We start from the raw sequence: 20,948 nt of genomic DNA, 5'->3' as shown, positions 1-20,948 counted from the left end.
GCTTGAATCCAATTCACCGCGATCATCGGTTGTTACAACAACCACTGTTGCTCATCTGGAATGTCAAAATGTGCCAAAGAGTTTCTCCTTTTTACCAAAATTTCCGAGAAGGCTCAAGAATTTTGACTGAACCATTCGTGCGGCAAATGGATTCTTTTTGAGCGTCAGGTTTTATCTAGTATACTGATAAAACTGCGCAATTTTAATTTTTCACGCTCATTCGCTTATAGAAACACTTTATTCGGTATTTGCTTGAAGATACGCCCCCATATTTTATACATGTTAATAGTATTTAAAAGAAATAATACAGTGCTTGCAAAATCTGAATATTTAAAAAGCTCAGATTACTGGATGGTAACAATATATATGTAGTGATAATATTATAAAAACTTAACATTCTATCTAAACATTCCTAAAGTTTAAATGTAAGATTAAAATATTGTGCTGTTATTGTAACTTTTTGTATTGTTGGGTAATGCCAGATTAATTAATTCTATTTTTGTATGTACTACGCACATGATATACATATATGTATTCTTTAACTCAAGGCTTTGATCCTTCAAAAGTTCCTTTGTAAAACCAGCACATTCTTTGTGCAGACCGACCTCAGATGCGAGGGATCAAACTCCTTTTACTCTTGCAGAACATGTGTAATGTTTTGTATTATTTAATTTGCTATGAATAAAGTTCCTTAATCAGAAAAAAACAGGACAGAATGGAATTAATTGTATGTAAACAAACTACCGTGCATATTCATCATTGTTCGAAAGTTTAAGAAGTATTGTTCAAATTAACTGTCGTTGAAACATTTATTTCAGAAGTTGAGAGAGCTCAAGCTGTTCGCGTAGTGCCAGCTCAGCCTAATGTCCAAGCTCAACCTTATGTCAGTGCACCAAACCAAAACACATTTATTCCTTACCCGGTTAATCCATCAGGTAATTAATTAAATTCGAATATTGATTTTTACAGTTTTCCTAAAGTTATAATCAATGTGTAAATAAAATATCTTAGGTATGCCGGTAGCGCCTCCTCCATATTGCAACGAAGCGTATACACAACAGTCTCCGTACAATCCGCATTATCGCAGTTAGGAATTACTTTTTTAAATAAACTTTTCAGCTCCGAAGTTTTTGCAAGGTACGTTGTTACAGTATCTTACATAAGCGAATATTATACCGCTAACTTAATGCGCAACAAATTTCGTGTCACACTAATGGCACGTTAAAAAAACTACAAAATAATATTTTCTTACTTTCTAATGTCCATACATTTTTCATGTATTTGTACATAACGTTTATTTCTACTCTCTGCAAAAATATTTACACTTGATAAAAAACCATTTCTATTTAACCTACAGAGGGCTGGCGTTTTATACATAAATTTACTAATATTCTGAAGTAAATGTTATACATATAGGTATGTAGTCTATACGGTGAATGCAAACTGTACGTTTATTACTGATTACATACGTGATCACCCCGATCCCCTCAAGGTTAATTTATATGGTATTATAAGATGAAATAAATTACTAATAATGATTAAATAAGAGTAAAATAACGTTCATAAGCTTTGAAAAATGTTTTACCTTCTTTCAATACTATATTCTTACCTTATTTAGATTACTACAGATTATGTTGAAAACAGTACTTCATCTTAAAAAAAAAAAATGAATTTTTCATATAAGTTACGTTTCAAAACAAAATGCAACATCACTTAGAGGAAAATATAACATGTATTTATAATTAACTATATTACAATTTATAAATAATTGGATAATTATCATTTTAAATTTCATCTAAATAATTATTACTATTAATATTATTATCGTACACAGTACACATTGATTGGCATCAATTTTCAATGCATCCTAAATTGATTCTCTTCTTAATTGGCCAATGATTTTTATTGTTTTATATTTCATCCTTGTAATTAAAATAGTATTTTTAATCTATACAATAATATTATTTCAACTAAAAACTATAATAATAGATTGATAACTTAATGTTTGTCAGTTTATTTTATCAATAATATCTTTCTTCGTGACGGAATTACGAAATATCCTAATTACATTTGGCACCTTTTTAATATATCATATAAATAACTTTAAAAACATCGCGTGTATATTTATGAAAATAATTCTTTATAAGAAAAAATACTGAGACTAGTTTCATCGAAAAAGTTTGTAACTTCATCGAGTAGGTCGGGTAAAAGACTTTGGTTTATGCTTACGAAATTTTAAAAAATGGAAAGATCTTGAAAGAAATATCTAATTTTTAAAACTTGTTTTAATCTATTTTTCAGCAAATTTATATTTAGCATAAAATAAAAGTGTGTAAAATTTTCTCCTTTTTTTTAACAAATTTTCTATTCACTTTGACTATAGAATAAAAACAGAAATTATTTGAAACTGCCTACGTTATATCAATTTCAATATGTACAATATCGAACTTAGAGATCGGCAAATGTCGTAGCATAGCTTATATTTTAAGTAACCTTTCTACTACATTTTCAATAACATATTAATCAACCACTCTGCTGATGATTTTTCAAAAAATTGTTTTAATAGAATATCTAAGCTACCAATTATTTTGCCTTATTCATAAATTAATTACCCCACTGCAAAAGCCTTATTAAACAAATAATAAAATTAATAAGGCTGTTTCTTTAAAGGAGAAGTTAAATGTAGGAAGAGAAGATTGGAATTTTCTAATAGGCAGTAAAGAAGTCATTAAGATATAATACAATTTGATTGTGGTGAGGTGCTTTGTGAAGTACTAGCATTACTATAGCTCCCTCGAAACCCTGTGTCGTCATTACTAACGATAGATTCGTGTGATCTTTCTTCTTCAAGCGGCGCAGTTGTCGAAGCGTGGCTAATCGATGAATGCCGTGATCGGGATGCGTTTCCCCGTTGATTGCTGCTCGCTGATGGAGCTGGACTCGGCGATGGACTTTCAAGAATCTGTTCCTGCTCCTGTTGCTGTTTCATTGCGATTAATCGATTCAACAAGGAAATTTGATTCTGAATGCTTGACATAAACGGTCGGTACCCCAAGCTGGTATCATAAAAAATTAGATGAGAAATTTATATACAATTTTTGAAAGTACAGTAGATCGAGCAAAACTTTAGCAAGATATCATAATGAATACTCACCATTCGGTGTTTGACCATTTGGTCAAAGTAACCAGACCATCTCTTAAATTAATGGCAGAATCGTAGGTTTGCATTGGAGCATGAGCAGCTCTGACCGTTCTCGCCATAGCAGGCGCGTCTCGCAAAACTGCTGCCAAAACTGCTGCCCATCCCAAGCAGCCACCTTCTAGGAATAATTGTAGCAAGTAACGAAGTTGAACTTCCGCACGGCTAATCGGTGCACAAGTTGAAGCTGCATGGACTTCGATTGGCTCAGTATTTTCATTGTTAGAAACCCAACAAACAGTACCAACCCCAGTACCAACGATAGACTCAGCGTCGTCCCGCCATACTGTGCTTGTATCGCTCATTACACTCATCGTGTCTGGAATTAAAAATTTGTATGTTAAATTAATAATACTCCACCCATCTTCGGAATAATTTTACCGTTCAATATATTCGGCGTTAATTTTGCCTCGACAGCCGGAAATTGAGTTTCTAAGCTGGCAACGGGAGATACTAAAGCAGTATAAGGTCTGCCACTGGGTAAGCTAGTGTATCCACTGTCTGGCAAATCAACTGCGAAATTTGGACTGATCGCTTCCTCCTCGGGACTCTCAAGATTCACCGACCGCAAAGATCTCAGAGAAGTGAGACTGGACCTTCTAAATTTTTGTAGAGTGGGTAAGGATAACACTGGATAAGGGAAAATGAAATCTTCGTGTACAGCCTTCAATGCCACAACGTAATCATCGATTTTAGCTGCTCTATCGCGTTCCCTGCCTAGCCAGGTTATTAAATGAAAATCCAAACGTGCAGAAAATCTTCCTAAATCAGCTAATCTGCGCGCTGTAAGCAACCGTCTCGCATGCCGTTGTAAAATTACGTCAATGAAAAATTCTTCTGCGGACCCTTCCCTGGAAATTAAATGCGATAAAGCAATTAGTAATAGGACAAAAATAATTTAATGACTAAAAAAACTGCAGCTGAAACTCACTTGCTATCAGTTTTTTCGGTTTTAACAGTGGGCACGGACTTTTTTCGCCTCATAACGACGTTTCTCGTTTTCTCCAACATGGACGACGGTGCAATATCTTTGGATTCAGGCTGAACTTTAGGCGTAGCTGTTGTACTATAGCTTCTACTACGTGAAACTTGCATCGTGCCTAACACCAAGGACAAATCGTCCTCGTGTGGTGAAAGCGGTGGCGTGGGTGAAGGACCTCCTAATTTTGCAGTTCCACCCCAAGAAGTCCGAGGAGATTCCACATCATTTGGATCTAGATTTTTAAATATAAAAATGATATAGTATTTAATTTATCTGCAAACGTTAGAATTATTTGTTCTCACCTATCGCTCTAAGAAATCTAACAAGATCTCTGGACAGCTCCCACCTTCCCTGCTCCAGTGCAGCATCCAATAATAACGTAGCATGCTGCCTGCTAACACTGGAAGCTTCTAGATTTTGCAAAATAATTAAATAGCTCGCAGCGGTGTCTAGCTCTTGACGTTGTAAACAATCTTGTAGTAATTTCTTAGGTGGTCCAGCAACAGAAAACAAATAAGGCCAAAGAGCAATTTCAGTTTTCCTCGCGCACTGTACAACCGCTCTGGCCCATACTCCAGGAAATTCTCGAATAAATTCCACAACGGAAGGTAATTGAGCATCTGGAATTGGCTCTTTACTAGTGGCTTCCTCCTCCAAAACTTCGTGAAGAAGAAGCTCCAACGAATGAGGAAAATATGGCAGAGCGGAGCAAGATCTGGCTATTTCCCAAGCATGATAGCCCAAATTCCTATGAATGAGCTGACGCAGAATCTGGTGAAGATAAACCTGACTAGTGAGCTCCAATAAACTGAATGGAAGAGAGAATGGTGAGTTTGTATCGGATGTAAAGAGAACTGTATCGTTCTCCGCTCCAAGCAGTATTGCATCTTCGAAAAGTATAGCTAGTGGATAAATGCGTAAATGGAATGGTAGCATGATTCGTTTGCTCATAAAGGTGTGAGCTTTCTCTTGATGATTTCGTGGAAAGAGTGGGAGCCATACTCGCATTCCGTGAGCCCCGCAGAACAACCATAAAGCTTCTGTTAGATGCGGTTTGTCTCTTCGAGATCTCCAAGGAACCCAGACATTTTCGACACAGGATGCTAGTACCGTAGGAGAGCCACACGTGAATAGAACCTCAGAGTTGTCGATACAATGCTCTCTTTGTACCATTAAAAGTCTGCCAGATACGTTAAGCAACAAACTCTCGGGATGAGGATGGCTTCCAGCAGTCTCAGCTCTGATCGTTGTCAAAGTTGCACTGACAACGCAGGCTGGATGGATGCATAATCCGCTGATATCCACAGTTTGAATTCTCGTTAATTCTATGCTTCCTGTTCCCTCGTTACCTTCTAACGTCATATCGAAGATACTGATTTGAGCGTTAGCACAGAAGGTTAAAAGTCGTTCCTTGAGCGTATTCAACAAAAGAATTTGAGATGTCATTCTGACGCTTCTCACGTAACTATTATCGAGCCTTGTGTCTCGTGGATATATCCTTATTTCATCTTTGTCCTCAAGAATAAAATAGCTGCTTACTATTAAAAAGCCTCTATACCACAATAGACCTCCTGTTACGATAAAATCCCTTTCTTGCGTTTCGTTACCGAATAGTTTCCATTTCCGAGACGGTAAAGAATAATGAGCCAAACCAGCTCGACCAGCTACAGCGATACTCAAACCTTCGTTGTCTATTGCTGTGTATCTAATTGGCCAGTTAGACCCACTGTATGCTGTAGGAATTGGTACAACTAGCCACTGCTTGCAGCCTGCTAATGTCTGTATTCCAGAATCGCCAGATACTTCATTCGCCAAATGAAAACCCGTTGTATTTGCCGATACACCAGCCCCAACATTTAAATATAATCTGTCTTCACCCTGTAGATATAAGTGACCATAATGTCCCATGCAGGGATTCACTGTCAAGGGACTTTTCGCAAAATCCAATTGTATAACAGATCGTTTCGATATATCAGTTCCATTACCATTTTCTTCAATTATTGAAGGACCAGGAGATTCTCTCAGCATCCAAAGCTGATAACCCTCAGCAGACCATTCCATTGTGTGAATATAAAGAGGATTGTCGTGACTCAAATCCACTCTGAGGCCATAATCCCATTTTAAACTGCATAATAAGAGAGCGCCAAAAGTACTCCATATTGCTAAGCCACCTCCTTCCCATGCCATAGCAATAGCGCAACTATCAGGGGTCCATCTGAGACACTTAACGCTTCCCGGTTTTCCAGGATAATCCTTTGATGATAAGCTTAAAGTGTGAGATATTTCTAAGCCTCCTGTTGTATCATCCACATAATAGACAACACCTTCTGAATTTTCTCTTCCTACAGCTATCAGTCTATATTTATGATTCACTGCAGCACAGGATGCATCATCCATATCTTTTGCCCAAATTCCTTGAACTTGCTGTAAGAATTTGCTTTATTTAAAAATGTATAGAGAAGCTAACAATACCACTTACGTTTGGATCAAATTTTAAAGACTGCGCAGTAAGAAATGCAGCTTTGCCATTATTAAGAACAATAGCAAATCCACCGACTAAAGGAGAATATTCAATGTCAGTGATATAGATATTACTCTCTGTTAATGGTACAGCTACTGTCGAAATTTGTTGATCTAGACTGAATGGTATTCTACGTAAATCTAAAGAATAATCTCTGTTTACAGTACCATCCCATTTATGTCTAATAACATGACTTGTTTTTGTAGCAACCATCATTTCATCACGTATGCAAACCAGTGAACTAATTCCTCCATCTATCCAAGCTAATTTTTCCTGTTAAAATACTTGAAAAATTATGTGTTTTACAAAAAAATTATAAGATAACTCTGAAAAATTTCTTACAAAATTTAAAGCTAAAGAAGGAATTATTTCTTTAATAAATAGTTCTGCACTGTCACGTCTTAAGCTAGTCACTGGAGAGTCTTTTTGCTCATATAAGCCATGTCCAACTGGACTTGAATCTAACAATCTATAAAATAGTAAATAACTGTCCGAGGTCTGAAACAAAGGTTCACATTAATTTATGAAATTTATACAATCAATTGTTACAATATTTACTTACTGCTATAACTAGCATACTGGAGTCAGGCCTCCATTGTACTAGTACATTTTCACCATATTTTTTCAAAGATTCTGGAGAACGTTTGTTAAATACAATGGGAACACAGGGCTGGGGATAAGAAAAAGTTTGGTTTACCAAATTTTACAGAATAAAGTTCAATTTATCTAAAAAATGGAAGCAAACTATACCTTACAGTACCAAATAGTTAAGGAATTAGTTGTCAAAATAGCAAACAACATTTTGTCTCTATTACAAACTATTGCATTTATTTTCTCTGGTTCCATCGCGTTTAAAACGCGAGGCCAGCCAATAGGGAAAAACATGTTTATAATAATCGTGAACTTTCTACCTTTCCTTACATTTTTCCAACATTTTCAAACTACTACTTTTCGAGATGGTACATTTCTGCTTATGACAGACACAAGTAAACATTTTCTAACTGACATAACCTAAAAATAAAAATTTTATATTATAGATTTGCCTGAAGTTACTCGTTGTCCACGTCCTTCGATTGTGACGATCGATAAGACGATAAACTCGTTCATATATTGCAAATAAAGCTAGGAGGGAGAAACAAAAACCATCCAATGATCTAAACAGCAAGGTCTTATGCATAAACATTGGCATTGGGTCTATTTTTTTTAACTGCCCTGGGGAGTAAAGTTACTAATGCAATAAATTGGAATTAAAAAACATATGCTTGTCTTATTTCAAATAATTATACTAGTTCAGTAGAGTAGTTAAAAAAATAAACCCCATGTATATACACTGTAGAAAATTGGAGCCATACATTTCTGATCATTCCGTACTTTCTCTACCAAATTCCTACAATAAAATTCAATATCATACAATAGTGTACGTTATTTACATTAATCATAAACTCGTAAAAAATTTTTTAAAAATATTGAAATTTTTAGCATGACGTAGCATTATGCCTATAAAAATATCAACTCACAAAAATTATGCCTAAAACTAATAAAGGAAATATGAAAAAAGATTTCTAATCTATTATACACGAGATGGAATGATCAAGAATGGAATGAATGGAACTAGTCTTCACCAGTCTTCACTCTTCCCTGAAGTTTTACTACGTTTCAGTTCCACTTTCCATGCTTCACAATTCACACATACACACACATACTTCAATACGTCCACCATTTCTGATTTTCATTTTATCTGAATAAGGAGGAATGAAACGAATGAGGAACAGTAAATAAAACAAGTTTAGCTGGTGTTGGTATGTTATGTTAAATTCGCTTATAAACGTATGTACATATATGCCGCAGGTTGATTCGTATTTGTAGTAACATCGCAGCAATCGCAGTCCGCAGATCGTAGTGGATCGCAGCTCACACCATTCAAGATGGCTGATACCCACTCAGGTTTACTTGGTGAAATTCCAGCAAAGAAAGAGGATGAATTCAACGAATTCTATACTGAAGTATGTTAAATGACATATCGAGTAAATTATACTTTTAATCTATGTCCTTAATGAGTCATGTCATCCCTTATCCTTCACCTTTTAATTCGGTAAATATCACATTCTCATTGAAAGCTAACAAATGTCATATCTGCTGTAAATAAAGACTATATAGCAGTAACAATCTATTTGAGTACTAGTAAAACCTCGCGTCTGTCAGTATTTAAGTACCTTGGTTATTTTTAAGTATTTACATCATTGTATAGCCGGTGTACAGCTTAAATGGCAACTTAGTTAATTCTAACCTCTTTAAAACAAAACATTAAAAAGAAAATGTTTTGCTATTCAAGTGTTTAAATTGCAGGTAAAGGAAATAGAAAAAAGGGATTCTGTGTTGACTCCAAAACAGCAGATTGACCGACTGCTACGGCCTGGTTCTTCTTATTTTAATCTAAATCCATTTGAAGTACTGCAGATTGATCCTACCACAACTATTGATGAGATTAAAAAAAAATATCGTCGGGTGAGTTAATGCATATCTTCCATTACTCTAACATAAATTTAGTATGCATGGACCTTTTTTAAATTAAGAAACTGCTTTGTCTTACAGATGTCAATTTTAGTTCATCCGGATAAGAATCAGGATGATGCTGACAGAGCACAGCAAGCTTTTGAAAGTCAGTACATTATAAACTGTATATATTTGATATATGTATATGTCATATAACATTGATATCTAATTTTTTTCATCAGCTGTAAATAAGGCCTGGAAAACTCTGGAGAATGAGGAAACTAGAGCGAAGTGCATGGATGTCATAGAAGAAGCAAAAGCCAGGACGGATCATATGGTCAGTTTTTACTATTATACAAAATTATAATTTGTTAAGAGTTTAATATCATCATATACCTTTCTTAAAATTATAAAACTAGATAGCAGAAAAGAAGAAAAAGTTAAAGAAGGAGGGAAAAGTGGACTGCAGTAATACACTGTTAGAAGAGGAAACTGAAGAGGGTTATAGGCATGCTGTATGGGTTATGACAATGAAATTATTTGCTGATATGGAAAGAAGAAGGTTATTCTTTTATATTTTGATTTGAAATATATGTTGTACAAATAATATAATAATTATTATAAATTTTCAGAAGGGAATTGGCTACACGAGATGCAGAACAACGGAAAAGGAAAAGGGAAGAAGAACTATCAGCAGAGGCACAAGCTGCATTAGAGCGTGAATGGCAAAGAAATTTTGAAGAGTCTCGACAGTCGAGAGTAGATAGCTGGAAAGCTTTCCAATCAGGTAGTAGTGCTGCTAAGCAGAAAAAAACAAAAAAAGTTAAAGCTTTCAGGCCTCCGAAAACGAAGGCAGAATCACGATAATGTATTCAATGTACAGTTATAATCTATTTCTGGCCACTCAATGCTAACTATAATTTTGACCAATATGACTACTTCTCTTAAGACTTTACTATAAAGGGAAAGTAATCCAAGTATCACAATTACACCGTTTATTTTCATCGTTCTGAGTCTACAAAACAGAAATAATTTCGCTAATTTTGTTTAGCGCTTATTATTTGGATTAAATCATATTACAAAATTTTTCAGGATATGTTGGAAAAGTGAATATATGCATATTAACTAAATTAAAGTTATAATTAAATATATGCAACTAATAAGTCTGTGGTATGAATATTTGAAGTATGAGTCTTATGACAATGTACTAAGTACATTAGTGAAATTTCTATTTGATCAAATGTTACGAATGCGTGTGGTGAAGAGCCTTGTGTGTGTGTGTGTATGTATGTATGTATGTATGTATGTATGCAAAATTTTGCATATTGCAATCTAAGTAGCTATTAGGATTTTCATCTAATTACGACTTTGCAACATGATGTGTTATACCAAAATTGTCGAACATATAAAGATGTGTATGTATAAAGTTTATTCAAAATATTGTACATTAAGAGCATATAAATAAGAAAGCCATCATTTTCTTACTTTTCATTCTATAAATTTCAGTAAGTTCTTTTTATTGATATAATTCGACATTTTCCTATTCATTGAAATGTTACCTTCTCAAGAACTTTAATATATAATATAAAAGATTTCCTTGGTGTAATGAAATCCCAAATCTAAAAGAATATCAACCTTGATTTTTTTCTGAGTGTGCTAATATTCTAAAAAAAAACTTGTTTTTGAAATATATAAAATTTATTTAAAAAATGGTAAATGATACTTGCACACAATAATTTTTAATAAATATTCTTTTCGACATATATTTCTGAAAAGCTGCAATGTTCATGAAATTTTTTATAAAAATAATACATTTAAAATGAAAAAGAAATTATTTCGAGACTATAGTTTTTTATAGTTCAACCTTACAAAGTATGACAGGGATCCTAGATCAAACTAAGGTGATATTAATAACGGACGTAATATTTAATAACTATTATTATTAACCATGGGACTTATGTCAAATTAAAGTCTTTTTAAGAAAATTAAATATTACAAATTTTACATCTGACTGAATTCTAATCACTTTATTTAAAATTCTTCTCCTAACAAATTAGTTGAGCATATATGAATAAAAAATATTAGAAATTGAACATTTTATTTTTTAGTTTTAATTTTAGTTTTTTCTTTCTGACCTTGTGTTTATTAATAGGAATTGTTAAAAATTATGTCCTGTATGACCTCGTAAAGTCTGATTTACTCTCTGTTACATATTGCATATATAATTATTGAAAATCTCTATGTGATTGATCGAAGAACCAATATTATTTAAAATTAATCTCGCTGTTATTAGTAAAATTTTAACGTGACACAGAGTAATGTGACATGAATGTGCTTACATCCGGAGAATTGCTGCGTGATTAAAATATAAATAATTAAGTTATGTCTCTGATACCGTGTTAGTTTATCAAACCAACATTTGTAGTTTTTTTTACCGAAAATCTTAGTTCAATCACTAAATTACGTACAGATGAAATTACGCTGTACTTAACCAATTAGCTTAACTAAAATTTTTGGTAAAAAGAAAGTTAATATTGTGTACAATTCACTTATATTATAGCTATAGAACAGTTGCATAAAATGCTAACCGCGAACGCGCGCGCATGGTCTTAAGTACTAAATTATAATTTTACAAAAAAGTATCTGATGTGACGCTTACAGCAGAATGAAATTCGGAGAATTTCCAGAACATAATGCGATACAAAATGTAACCAGAGAAAAATGTCCATCATCATTTATTAACAGCGAAATGCGGAAGCTTATTATATGTGCCCACCACAAAAACTACATATTTTTTTTTACATATAGTATTAGCCACCACATTTAAAACTATTTTACCTAAATAATACATTGCATACGATGAAACTGTCCGCGTAGTTATTTTTATTAAGAATAAATATTCATGTAAATCACTGTCAAAACTTTTCATCGGGCAAATAAGGTATGCAAAACTATAAACGCTAAAAATGTAAATAATCATAAAATATACATATTATAAATATACAAAATATAATATATACAAACAGTAGCAGTGAAATTTTGATAAAGATTGGACAAGACTATAAGATTTGATACAAAGACTCATAAAATTGTGTAACATATTTGTTGAATCGATATGAACTTGAAAAATATCTACAAGAATGGACAAACTGTTTTTAAGCATTTTAAATGTGCATATTGTATCGAATGGAGCAGTGGAGTATTATTATAATGTCTGTATTCGCAGAAAAACGTTTTTCCATATGAAAGAGAATACGATATACTTGTATCAAGTTAATCTTGGCTGGTGTCAGATAAGAGAAACAGAGAGGGGGGATGGAATGGAAATAATGAAAGAACGAGGTAGAGGAGCAAGTTGGAAATAGTTGGAATTGGAATTGGTGCTGGAGTGCGAAAGAGAGGGAGCGACCAGCAGGCAGAGGCAGGGGAGGCAGGTTCCCGAACTGCGAGTCTGTGAGTAGTTAGAGCTGTTGGGGGACGGGGGGATGAATAGCCGAGCCGAGTAGCGAGTAGTCGAGCCGAACAGGTAAGAAAGAAGGAATCGGCTCGACTCGGTTCACTCGGTTGTCGGACTCGACGACTCGACTCGCTTCGGTATATGAGTGAGTATAGGCAGGCAGGCAGGCATCTGGTTCTTTTATTGTATGGGTAGGCATGGAGCGAACTGAGCGGGTCTGAGCGGAGGACCGACGAGAAGGCAGGCAACTCGCAAGGAGGTGTAGCATAGGTAGAGAGCCGTAGAGGTGCGGCATGTCTGATCCAGCGAGCAACAGAACACCAAGACGACACAAGCGAGTTGTGGTAGACCGCTTTGCGCGGTTAGAAGCCGCGCATTCTTCGTGATACATCGTCCAATTGATCGGATCTTTCGGCGGCCAAATTATCAGCATCGTCGCAGAAAAGACTCTGTGTCCTGTGTTAAACTATAAAAGACACTGTGCTTCGACGTATTATATTCTACAGAAGTCTGGGAAGAATGAAAGTTGTGGTCCATACGTATAAATCGTCCAGTTGAGTTTGTGCTAGCCTTGACGGGCGCCAGCCAGCCTGGACACGTATTTGAGGCTTGAGCTGCATGGCTGCTACACACGTTGATCAACCTACGAGAGTGCACGTGCTTTTCTCCATTACCTGCCTGCCTGCTTCTTCGCTCAATTTCTAATTTCTCTTTTTCTATATCGTAAACGTAGGGAAAAGTTTTTCTCATGACAGGCATACTTCTGTGCTTCCTTCAAATGTCCAGTTATGCGACAGAGTGTTAAGATCACTGATACGAGTGACGAACCATGTCGACGACGGATGTCGTTCGCATTACGCAGCAACCATCGTCCCCGGACGAAGAGCAACACGGGTAATTCTCTCTTGCATTCTTTAAATTCAACCTCGATCTTAACCAGGAAAATCTCTACTCCACCTACAAATATTCAACCTCTATTTATCGTCGAACTTATCAGTCTCACTAGTAGTGTACTTTACTTTCTATCTCGCTCAAGGCGGTAAACTGAGCCATTCGACGATCCAGCGATTAAATATCGGAAAAGGCACTCTGGTAAAAATAATTGCTTCGCGTACGATTCATGTTTTATAAATTATTCAAAACACTTCTTTTATCGTTCAAGCGGACTATTGATGCAATAAATTATTTCGTAAAGTTGAGTGTGCGCAAATTTCGATGAATTCTCTTGTCATGGTATGTCTCTGTGGAAAGGGACTGTAAAGTGGACATTCTGAGTGGTTCGAGGAAGAGCAATAATGGAGGAAAAGAATGATAAAAAAAGTTATATGTGTATGCAGCTCTGCATACGAAAAGAAATTGCAAAAATATTAGTCAGGTATTATTGCGACGGTCCTTCCCAATGTCAATGACTGCTCCCTCGAGGCTAGCTGTGACCCCCGTGCGAACGCGAGACATTACACGCTCGTCTCTCCTCCTCCTCCCCCCTTCTTCCGCGACAGAATAAAACACAGAATATAACATATAGCATAAGCGAACGCCGCTTTCACATGGCAACGTGCAATATTCGCCATGATTATCCTTTCAGAAACGACCAACTTACCAATAGGAAAGGTATATTTTTTAAACAGCATCTCTTAAGTTGCACGATCAATGGAAAATATCATTCAAGAAAAGCTACAAATTTTGGATTACAAACTCGTTATTGGGAGACCAAATTACTCGTTTGGCAGTGCTTAAGGGCAGTAAGGTGGCATTTTTTTTACAAAAGAAAAAAGTAATAAAACCGACGTTATAAATAGTTATAATTTATTCTCTATCAATAATTTGAAAAAAAAAGGTCTGTACAGCTCTGCAGAATATTTCAGGGAGTAATTTTTGACCAGAAAGAAATAATTACATCTACAAATGTGGATTTTCTGGAATAATTAATTTCGTTTTGCAAAGAATAATTATAAATTGTTTTACCGGTAATAAGGTACCAAGAGAAACGTGGCAAAATTGTTGAAGAGAAGTATGCACCGGAGCTTTTCTATTACGCACAGTCACTCGTATGATGCTTTTGTTTAATCTAGATTCGAATCGCTAACTGGTACGATAGGTAATATTATTCCGCGTCTATAGAATTGTATCTTCTTAAAGTTTAACTTTATGGCTCGTATTTAAAAGGATCAACGTGAAATTGGGTAATGATACATACTTATATGGGTTGGTCCGAAGCTTTATACTGAAAGAAGCGGACCTTAAAACCTTAAGGTTAAATAACGGTTCTATCGACGTTCATGCATACCTATGCGCCGTCTACGGGGATTTGCAACTGCAACTTCTGTCGACTACAATTCCTCCGACTCTTCGCGATAAAAATCATTTCATTCAGATGCAATAAATCAATTTTAACGTCAACAACTCTAACTTTTCCAGTTATCTTGATAACTCGACGTTCGTCCAACCTGCCTCGTCCGTCCAGTCAAACACGAAACGCGTACCTCCACACAGGGACAAATCCGTCATGCATTTCGAATACTCCCATTGAAAACTCTAAACACAGCAATTTTTCAAGAACATGCTACACGCGACGCGAATGAAAAATGCACAATGTCGCTGGGAATTCTTGCCTTGGAATTAGTTGCAATTAATTACTTGGCAATTTCTACAGTTTTTCCACACTTAATGCGCTGCATAATTGTATTGCTTCGAAAGTTAGGTTGACTGGCAATACACGAAAGTGTCAAACTGCTGTTTCAAAGGAGGGAAAAACAATGAGGAAATGGATTGGAACAATGCAGGGGATTACAGTTCTCATTTTTTGCGTGAAAAGTGAGAAAAATGTGATGGAGGGTTAATGCTTGAGTCCAGTCCGCCTCCGCTGGTCCGGAACAAACCGATTCGCAACGAAATGTAGCGTGAAGGTAGAGAGGCACAGAGCAAAGTCGACAGAGAGAGAGAGAGAGAGAGAGAGAGAGAGAGAGAGAGAGGATTGGAGAGGGGAAAGGGGAGGGGAGAGGATACGAGAGAGTAGCGTGAAAAAAAAAGAATAAGGGAGAAGAGCACGAGGGAAGGGAAGTACCTAAAGAAAGTAAAAAGATGCGGAGAGGAAAGGAAAGGAGAGGTTGGATGGGAAAGGGACGACGTGGCTCTGGTATCGTTTGTCGAGGTGCGAGAGAGAGAGAGAGAGAGAGAGAGAGTGCGCGCGAGCGAGAGAGCACGCTGGTGGAATGGAAGAAGAAAGACGAGAGAAACGAGATACGCGCGAGAGAGGGGAGCGGGAGCGCGCGTTATTCCAGCAGAAACTCGCGCTGCGAAAAATTCGACGAGCAATGTTTACAAATTTTTTATGAAAACCTGGATAAAATTGGAAACAGAGGGCGACGCGTAGTCGACCTGTTTTCTCCTGGTGGTGGCAGGACGAATTTTTCGAGGCGTTTTGCGATGGCGTCCAGAGTCGTTGGCCAGTTGGAACTGTTGGAAGTACTTGGAAGTCGCGCTGCGATCTCGGAGGACCTCAGTCGCAACTGGCGATTCGCTGCTCTCAGGTCGCGAAAGACTTTGCCAGCAGTTTCCAGAGACAGTCGCGGCAGAGATCGCGAAAGAGTTTATTAACTCACTGGCAACAATCTCCGGAGGCCTCTCGGTCCCGACTCGCAGGTCGAGAAAAAATTGGCAGTGTACGTATAACACAATCTCCGAAGACCTCGGTCTCGACTCGCAGGTCACGAAAGAGCTTGGCAGCGTTGCTCGTGTTTCTTCGCTGTTGTCATTGTACTCGTATTCCTCGTACTCGCTATTGCTCTAGTGTGTCTACAGTTCTAAAGTGAACACCGGGCTCAGTGCATACGATCTGTTCAGTGATAAATTTTCTCTCTTTAAATATATTCGTTCCTTTGTGTCGTTTCGTGCTTCACTTAATTTATTCTATTATATTTAGTATTTTGATTGACGCCAGTGTGTAGGTAACTCTCTCACTACCCCCCCCCCCCCCCTCTAATATCATTTATTGGCAGATAAGGCTTACTATCTCTCAAGCGAGATTCCAAATAATGTATATTTATTGATAGTTCGTACGATGAGAGATTGTCGATAAATAAACGGGTTATTGGAAAGAATATACATCGACCCGATTTGGATAGTTTTCGCAAGAGGTTCGAGGTATATAGACCGTACCGTTTGGGATTTTACGTAAGGTAGAGACCAATGTGGTGGGCTGTCAAAGATAGAAACGCGTAGCATTTTTATACCCACGAGATGCAACACCTACGACACAGCACCGGTACAGTATTGGCACTTGGCAGCAGGATGTAGCAACTTTTCTGCGTGGTCGCGCGAAACTTTTTTCATTACGAAAGGAACTAGAGATACATGGTCAGTTGGGGGGACCACCTATGACTCATTGTCATCGGATCAATTTATACGCAGCGCTAGTGTTTTTCTTATATTTTTTCTCAAATTTTTATTAACGAGCAAAACAAATTATGCGAATAAAGAGTATGTCAGTTTGAGAAGGTATTATCCTCGATATCTCTGTCCTTATAGACGATAAAGAAATGTCCGAAATACTTTGAGTTTATTTTCAAAGGGAACATTTGTTAAAACTATTTTTTGTGAAATTTCATGAAGCCCCTAGCGAGGGTCATTGGAAGAAGCACTATATTCTTAAAGTGGAAGGACCGAATAATCGAGGGCGGTATACGTATATGTTTTTAAATTGGCACACTGTATATATAATACATACTCCCACTCCTATTTAGAACGTTGCTCCTTTCTGCTTCGTCCTGCTGCGAGAAACAATAACGTTATTGATGATAAATGATTTTGTTTATAGGAAATTAAAACCGGATCTGCTGTACTTCAGGAGGCGAGGTTTGTTCAAGTCGTCGGTCGAATTGTCGCAGCAAGGAAGAAAATGTACGCAATGCTCGGCTCCGTTCGGTAGATTCTACAACACCGGAGCTTCCTGCTCTCGATGCAAACGGAAAATCTGCCGGCAGTGCAAAACCGAGGTCAAAAGTTCCCATGCAAATAAAGACCTCGAATGGATCTGCCGTAATTGCTATAAAACGCTGTGAGTATCGCTGTAGGTTTTTCTAACGTGATTTCATTTCACATTTCCATTGGCCATTTTGCTTCAATATCGTTTTCCTTTTATCAGAGAGCCGTGCACGATCAACGGTAAAAGAGTTTACGACAATTTTAACTCAAAAATAGCTGGCACCGATAAGAGATCACATTTTCCTATCGATATATTGAAGCACAGCATTCGCCGAGCTTGGACCATTAACGGTAAGTAACAATATTTTCCATACCGAGTTTCTTTGCTTCTTCCACAATGGGATATTGTTAACGTAAGAGAGTCGTTTGAACAGGTCCACCGTCACGCTGGTCCGCTCCAAGAAAATCGTCAGAGTTGCGGTTGTATAGAAGTTTTCCAGTACGTCATCACGATTATCCGGATATTATAGCGGAGAGAGAAATTGAAAGAGACGAGAGTCTCTCGCAAAGCTACGAAGCTGAAAAGGAATCGGTTGCTCGAAACACCGATCATTTAATATTCGACCGGAGTGACAATAGCAGCAGCAGTAACCGTAACGAGCGAGCAGTTGTAAAACGTAATGAAAAAGTTTACGAGGAAGAGGCTCTGGATGGGGTAAGATATAAGAAGGATCGTGGTTCGAATCTACGAAAGACGGACACTCACGAGGACTCGAGTACCGGAAGCCACCAGGATCAATCCAACTCGAAAATTTCATTTTTAAAAGCTCCTAAAATCTTTAATCGGTTCATATCACCGGAAAACAGGCAAACTCCGCCGAAGCATGGAGATCGAAAGTCAAATATACCAGTTTTATTCAAGAGAAGCTCGAAAGAATTTGAAGATATCGGAAGTCCTCAGGAGACTACCAAACGATCATTTATTCCTCAAAGGTGAGTGCTTTTCTTGGATTTCATTGTAAAGATTAAGATTTTTCTCTCTTATGAATTTTAGATACAGAGGCAGTACCGATGACCTGTGTCGCAGTAGAGAGGACGTGAATATACCTAGTTTGATACCGAAGTTATTATCCCCACGAAGCAAAGAGGATCGCTTGAAGAGGCAGGACAGCAAAGACGATATTCGTTCACCAATTGTCAAGACCCATCGAAATACAGCAAGGGACGAGTCGAGGTTGCCCCAGTCCCCACAAAGCAACGCTAAGGATAATCTTGATTGGAAAAACGAGAAATTCATTAGAAATCCACGCCGAGATAGCAAAGACGACGTGGGCAGCAGAGAAGCTTCGAGCGTTAATGCGACTCCGTCGACAGTTTTGAAAGGAAAACCATCTTTGCGATTGAACGACTCGTGGAAATTGAAAACGAGCGAACAAGGTAGAGCAGCGTCGATGAGTAGCGAAACGAAAACCTCGGATGGTAAAACAGTAAAATCCTGGGAGACTCGAGAAGAAGAAATGGAAGAAAATAATATAATGGACGTTACGGATGATTGCATTGTGGATATCGCGAAGGCTGATAAGAGACTCGAAATGGACGTTGAAAAGGTTAGGAACGATTTGCTCAAGGAGTTGGACGATTCTGCCAAGGATCAAACGGAAAAGTTCCTTAAAGATTGCGCAACGAATTTGGCGAACAATTCGGATACACAGAACGTGGATGGTAACGAATGCAAAACGGAAAATGGATTGGGGAAAAAGTTGGATGAATTTCAAGTGGTTAGTACTCGATAAGATTTCATGGTTAATTTAGATTCACTCATTGATTCTTCTTTCCAAAGATTCGACGCAAATTTTCTAAAGAAGAATTTTCTAATCCTGATGATACGGATGAGACACCGAACAAGCGTTGCTCCAGCGTAAGTAGCCTTTCTCTTTACTAGAGCAGTATTATTATTCTACAGAAACTATAATCGAGTAAACAATTACTCTTCCAGCATTTATCACCAGAAGCGAGTCCCTTGAGCACGAGATCCTCGAGGTACAGTCCCCGAGAGAGCGAGAGTGAACCTACGCCAGCGCTTCCACGGAAAACAGCCGGTGATTCGTGCTCCGCGTCTCAGAGGATCAGGGATACGATAACCAGGACCAGGCGAGAATCTAATAGCAGCGCTAGATACGAGAGCAGCGGTAGCGAAAGTCTTCGGTATGCTTTAGCATGGCTTATAGAATGGGAGAACGTTGCGCTTGTGAACTTGCATGATGAATTGTTTCAAGGCCAAACGACACGAAACTGCACGGCTACGTGGATTTGGCGAGGAAAGTCAAGTTCTTCAGCGGTAACAGCGGCACCCTAGCTTTGGCAAGAAGCGATGAGATAATACACCGCGATAGTGCTACCAGTGCTGGTGAAGATGAGCCGCACGATGATAATCACATCAGGGCAGGTCCAGTCTCCTCGCAAGGGAGAACAATGTTTCGCAGGAGACGACAATTCGATGCTCAAGGTAATCTCTCATCCAAACCTTCTTCCACACAGATTTATCAACCACATGGCTTGGCGTTAATGCCAGCAACGATGCGCGGTGCTCTGATAGGCCAATTGATTATCGAAACCTAGTCCGAACTCGAACTCGACCATCAGTCAGTATTTTCGAGCCTCGCATCGGTTCTGTGTCGTATACCGTTGCTTCGAAAGGCCTCTCTGAAATTCAAGTATTCTACAAAGAAACTTTATAACCGCTCGACAACAATTTTTTCTTCCAGCTTTTGGGATGAGTAACGTTGAACCATGTACAACGCGTGCACGTGAGACTGTAATGCTGGCTTAAATGTAAATTGCGCGTTTCATAATTCATGATAGCCATCTGAGGAAGAGCACTCTTTTAACATGGACGTGAGAAGACTTTGCGAATTGTTAGCCACAGTCTTGGTGTCGATGTACTTTTTGTTGTTTTATACCGGTGCTTGTATTCTTTTATATTTTCTATTCAAAAGTTGAACATTTTCAAATTTATGACAATTTCTATCAAACTCCTTCTATTATTGTCAAATGCAGTTAAAAACGTTCTTCGTTACTGAAAAATTCGAGATATATAAGAAGGTTTTATGACAAATAATATCAAGATTTGGTCTATCAATTGTTTAAATAAGGTGTAATTTGGGATTTGGTGTTATGATTTTTTAACAATTAAAGGAGGAAAATATATTTGAAACTAAAGATTAAATTTTGTGCTTTAGTTACAGGTAGTCGGTAGGAAATGTTTTGCTGGGTGAGAAAAGATTTATTGATCTAGCAAGGTTTAGAGAATTAATAAGTTCTGTGATACATGAGGAGCTAGTGTATCATACTAGTGTGGGTAAGAGAACCAGTA

General features: G+C 37.3%; 3 protein-coding genes and 1 long non-coding RNA gene across 9 annotated transcripts; 3 read left to right on the top strand and 1 right to left on the bottom strand.

The window, feature by feature from the left end:
- Positions 1–6: 6 nt before the first annotated feature.
- Positions 7–1,558, top strand: LOC136785525 (uncharacterized). The gene is made up of 2 exons (XR_010824686.1): positions 7–935; positions 1,012–1,558. It is a non-coding gene; the product is annotated as an uncharacterized lncRNA (long non-coding RNA).
- A 935-nt stretch (positions 1,559–2,493) lies between these two features.
- Positions 2,494–8,227, bottom strand: LOC136785524 (guanine nucleotide exchange factor subunit Rich-like). Of its 3 annotated transcripts, none has more exons than XM_066746583.1 (10): positions 7,453–8,227; positions 7,265–7,372; positions 7,045–7,200; positions 6,870–6,975; positions 6,661–6,737; positions 4,484–6,605; positions 4,131–4,413; positions 3,581–4,050; positions 3,155–3,518; positions 2,494–3,056 (listed from the first exon to the last, which is right to left on the bottom strand). In XM_066746583.1, the coding sequence occupies exons 1-10, from the start codon at positions 7,585–7,587 to the stop codon at positions 2,729–2,731; spliced, it is 4,149 nt and encodes a 1,382-aa protein (XP_066602680.1). In that variant the 5' UTR covers positions 7,588–8,227; the 3' UTR covers positions 2,494–2,728. The 3 variants fall into 3 exon arrangements, with proteins under 3 accessions (XP_066602680.1, XP_066602679.1, XP_066602682.1); XM_066746582.1 differs by having other exon boundaries at positions 6,661–6,975; positions 7,453–7,713; positions 8,055–8,227; XM_066746585.1 differs by lacking the exons at positions 7,265–7,372; positions 7,453–8,227 and having other exon boundaries at positions 6,661–6,965; positions 7,045–7,078.
- A 129-nt stretch (positions 8,228–8,356) lies between these two features.
- Positions 8,357–12,220, top strand: LOC136785522 (dnaJ homolog subfamily C member 8-like). Of its 4 annotated transcripts, none has more exons than XM_066746578.1 (7): positions 8,357–8,473; positions 8,551–8,705; positions 9,049–9,207; positions 9,295–9,361; positions 9,438–9,532; positions 9,615–9,757; positions 9,828–12,220. In XM_066746578.1, exons 2-7 carry the CDS (start codon positions 8,628–8,630, stop codon positions 10,060–10,062), a joined length of 777 nt encoding a protein of 258 aa, XP_066602675.1. In that variant the 5' UTR covers positions 8,357–8,473; positions 8,551–8,627; the 3' UTR covers positions 10,063–12,220. The 4 variants fall into 4 exon arrangements, with proteins under 4 accessions (XP_066602675.1, XP_066602674.1, XP_066602676.1 ...); XM_066746577.1 differs by having other exon boundaries at positions 8,364–8,501; positions 8,569–8,705; XM_066746579.1 differs by having other exon boundaries at positions 8,453–8,497; positions 8,569–8,705.
- A 132-nt stretch (positions 12,221–12,352) lies between these two features.
- Positions 12,353–20,609, top strand: LOC136785523 (uncharacterized). The gene is made up of 9 exons (XM_066746581.1): positions 12,353–13,546; positions 17,469–17,708; positions 17,796–17,926; positions 18,010–18,568; positions 18,630–19,353; positions 19,416–19,493; positions 19,572–19,780; positions 19,852–20,081; positions 20,341–20,609. The coding sequence occupies exons 1-9, from the start codon at positions 13,482–13,484 to the stop codon at positions 20,403–20,405; spliced, it is 2,301 nt and encodes a 766-aa protein (XP_066602678.1). The 5' UTR covers positions 12,353–13,481; the 3' UTR covers positions 20,406–20,609.
- The last annotated feature ends 339 nt before the right edge of the window (positions 20,610–20,948 follow it).

This window comes from Prorops nasuta, unplaced genomic scaffold (assembly GCF_024137725.1).
Source record: "Prorops nasuta isolate Cenicafe-Biocafe unplaced genomic scaffold, Cenicafe_Pnas_1.2 PNAS00457, whole genome shotgun sequence".
Classification (NCBI taxonomy): Eukaryota; Metazoa; Arthropoda; class Insecta; order Hymenoptera; family Bethylidae; genus Prorops; species Prorops nasuta.
This window is presented reverse-complemented; position numbering and strand designations above follow the sequence as displayed.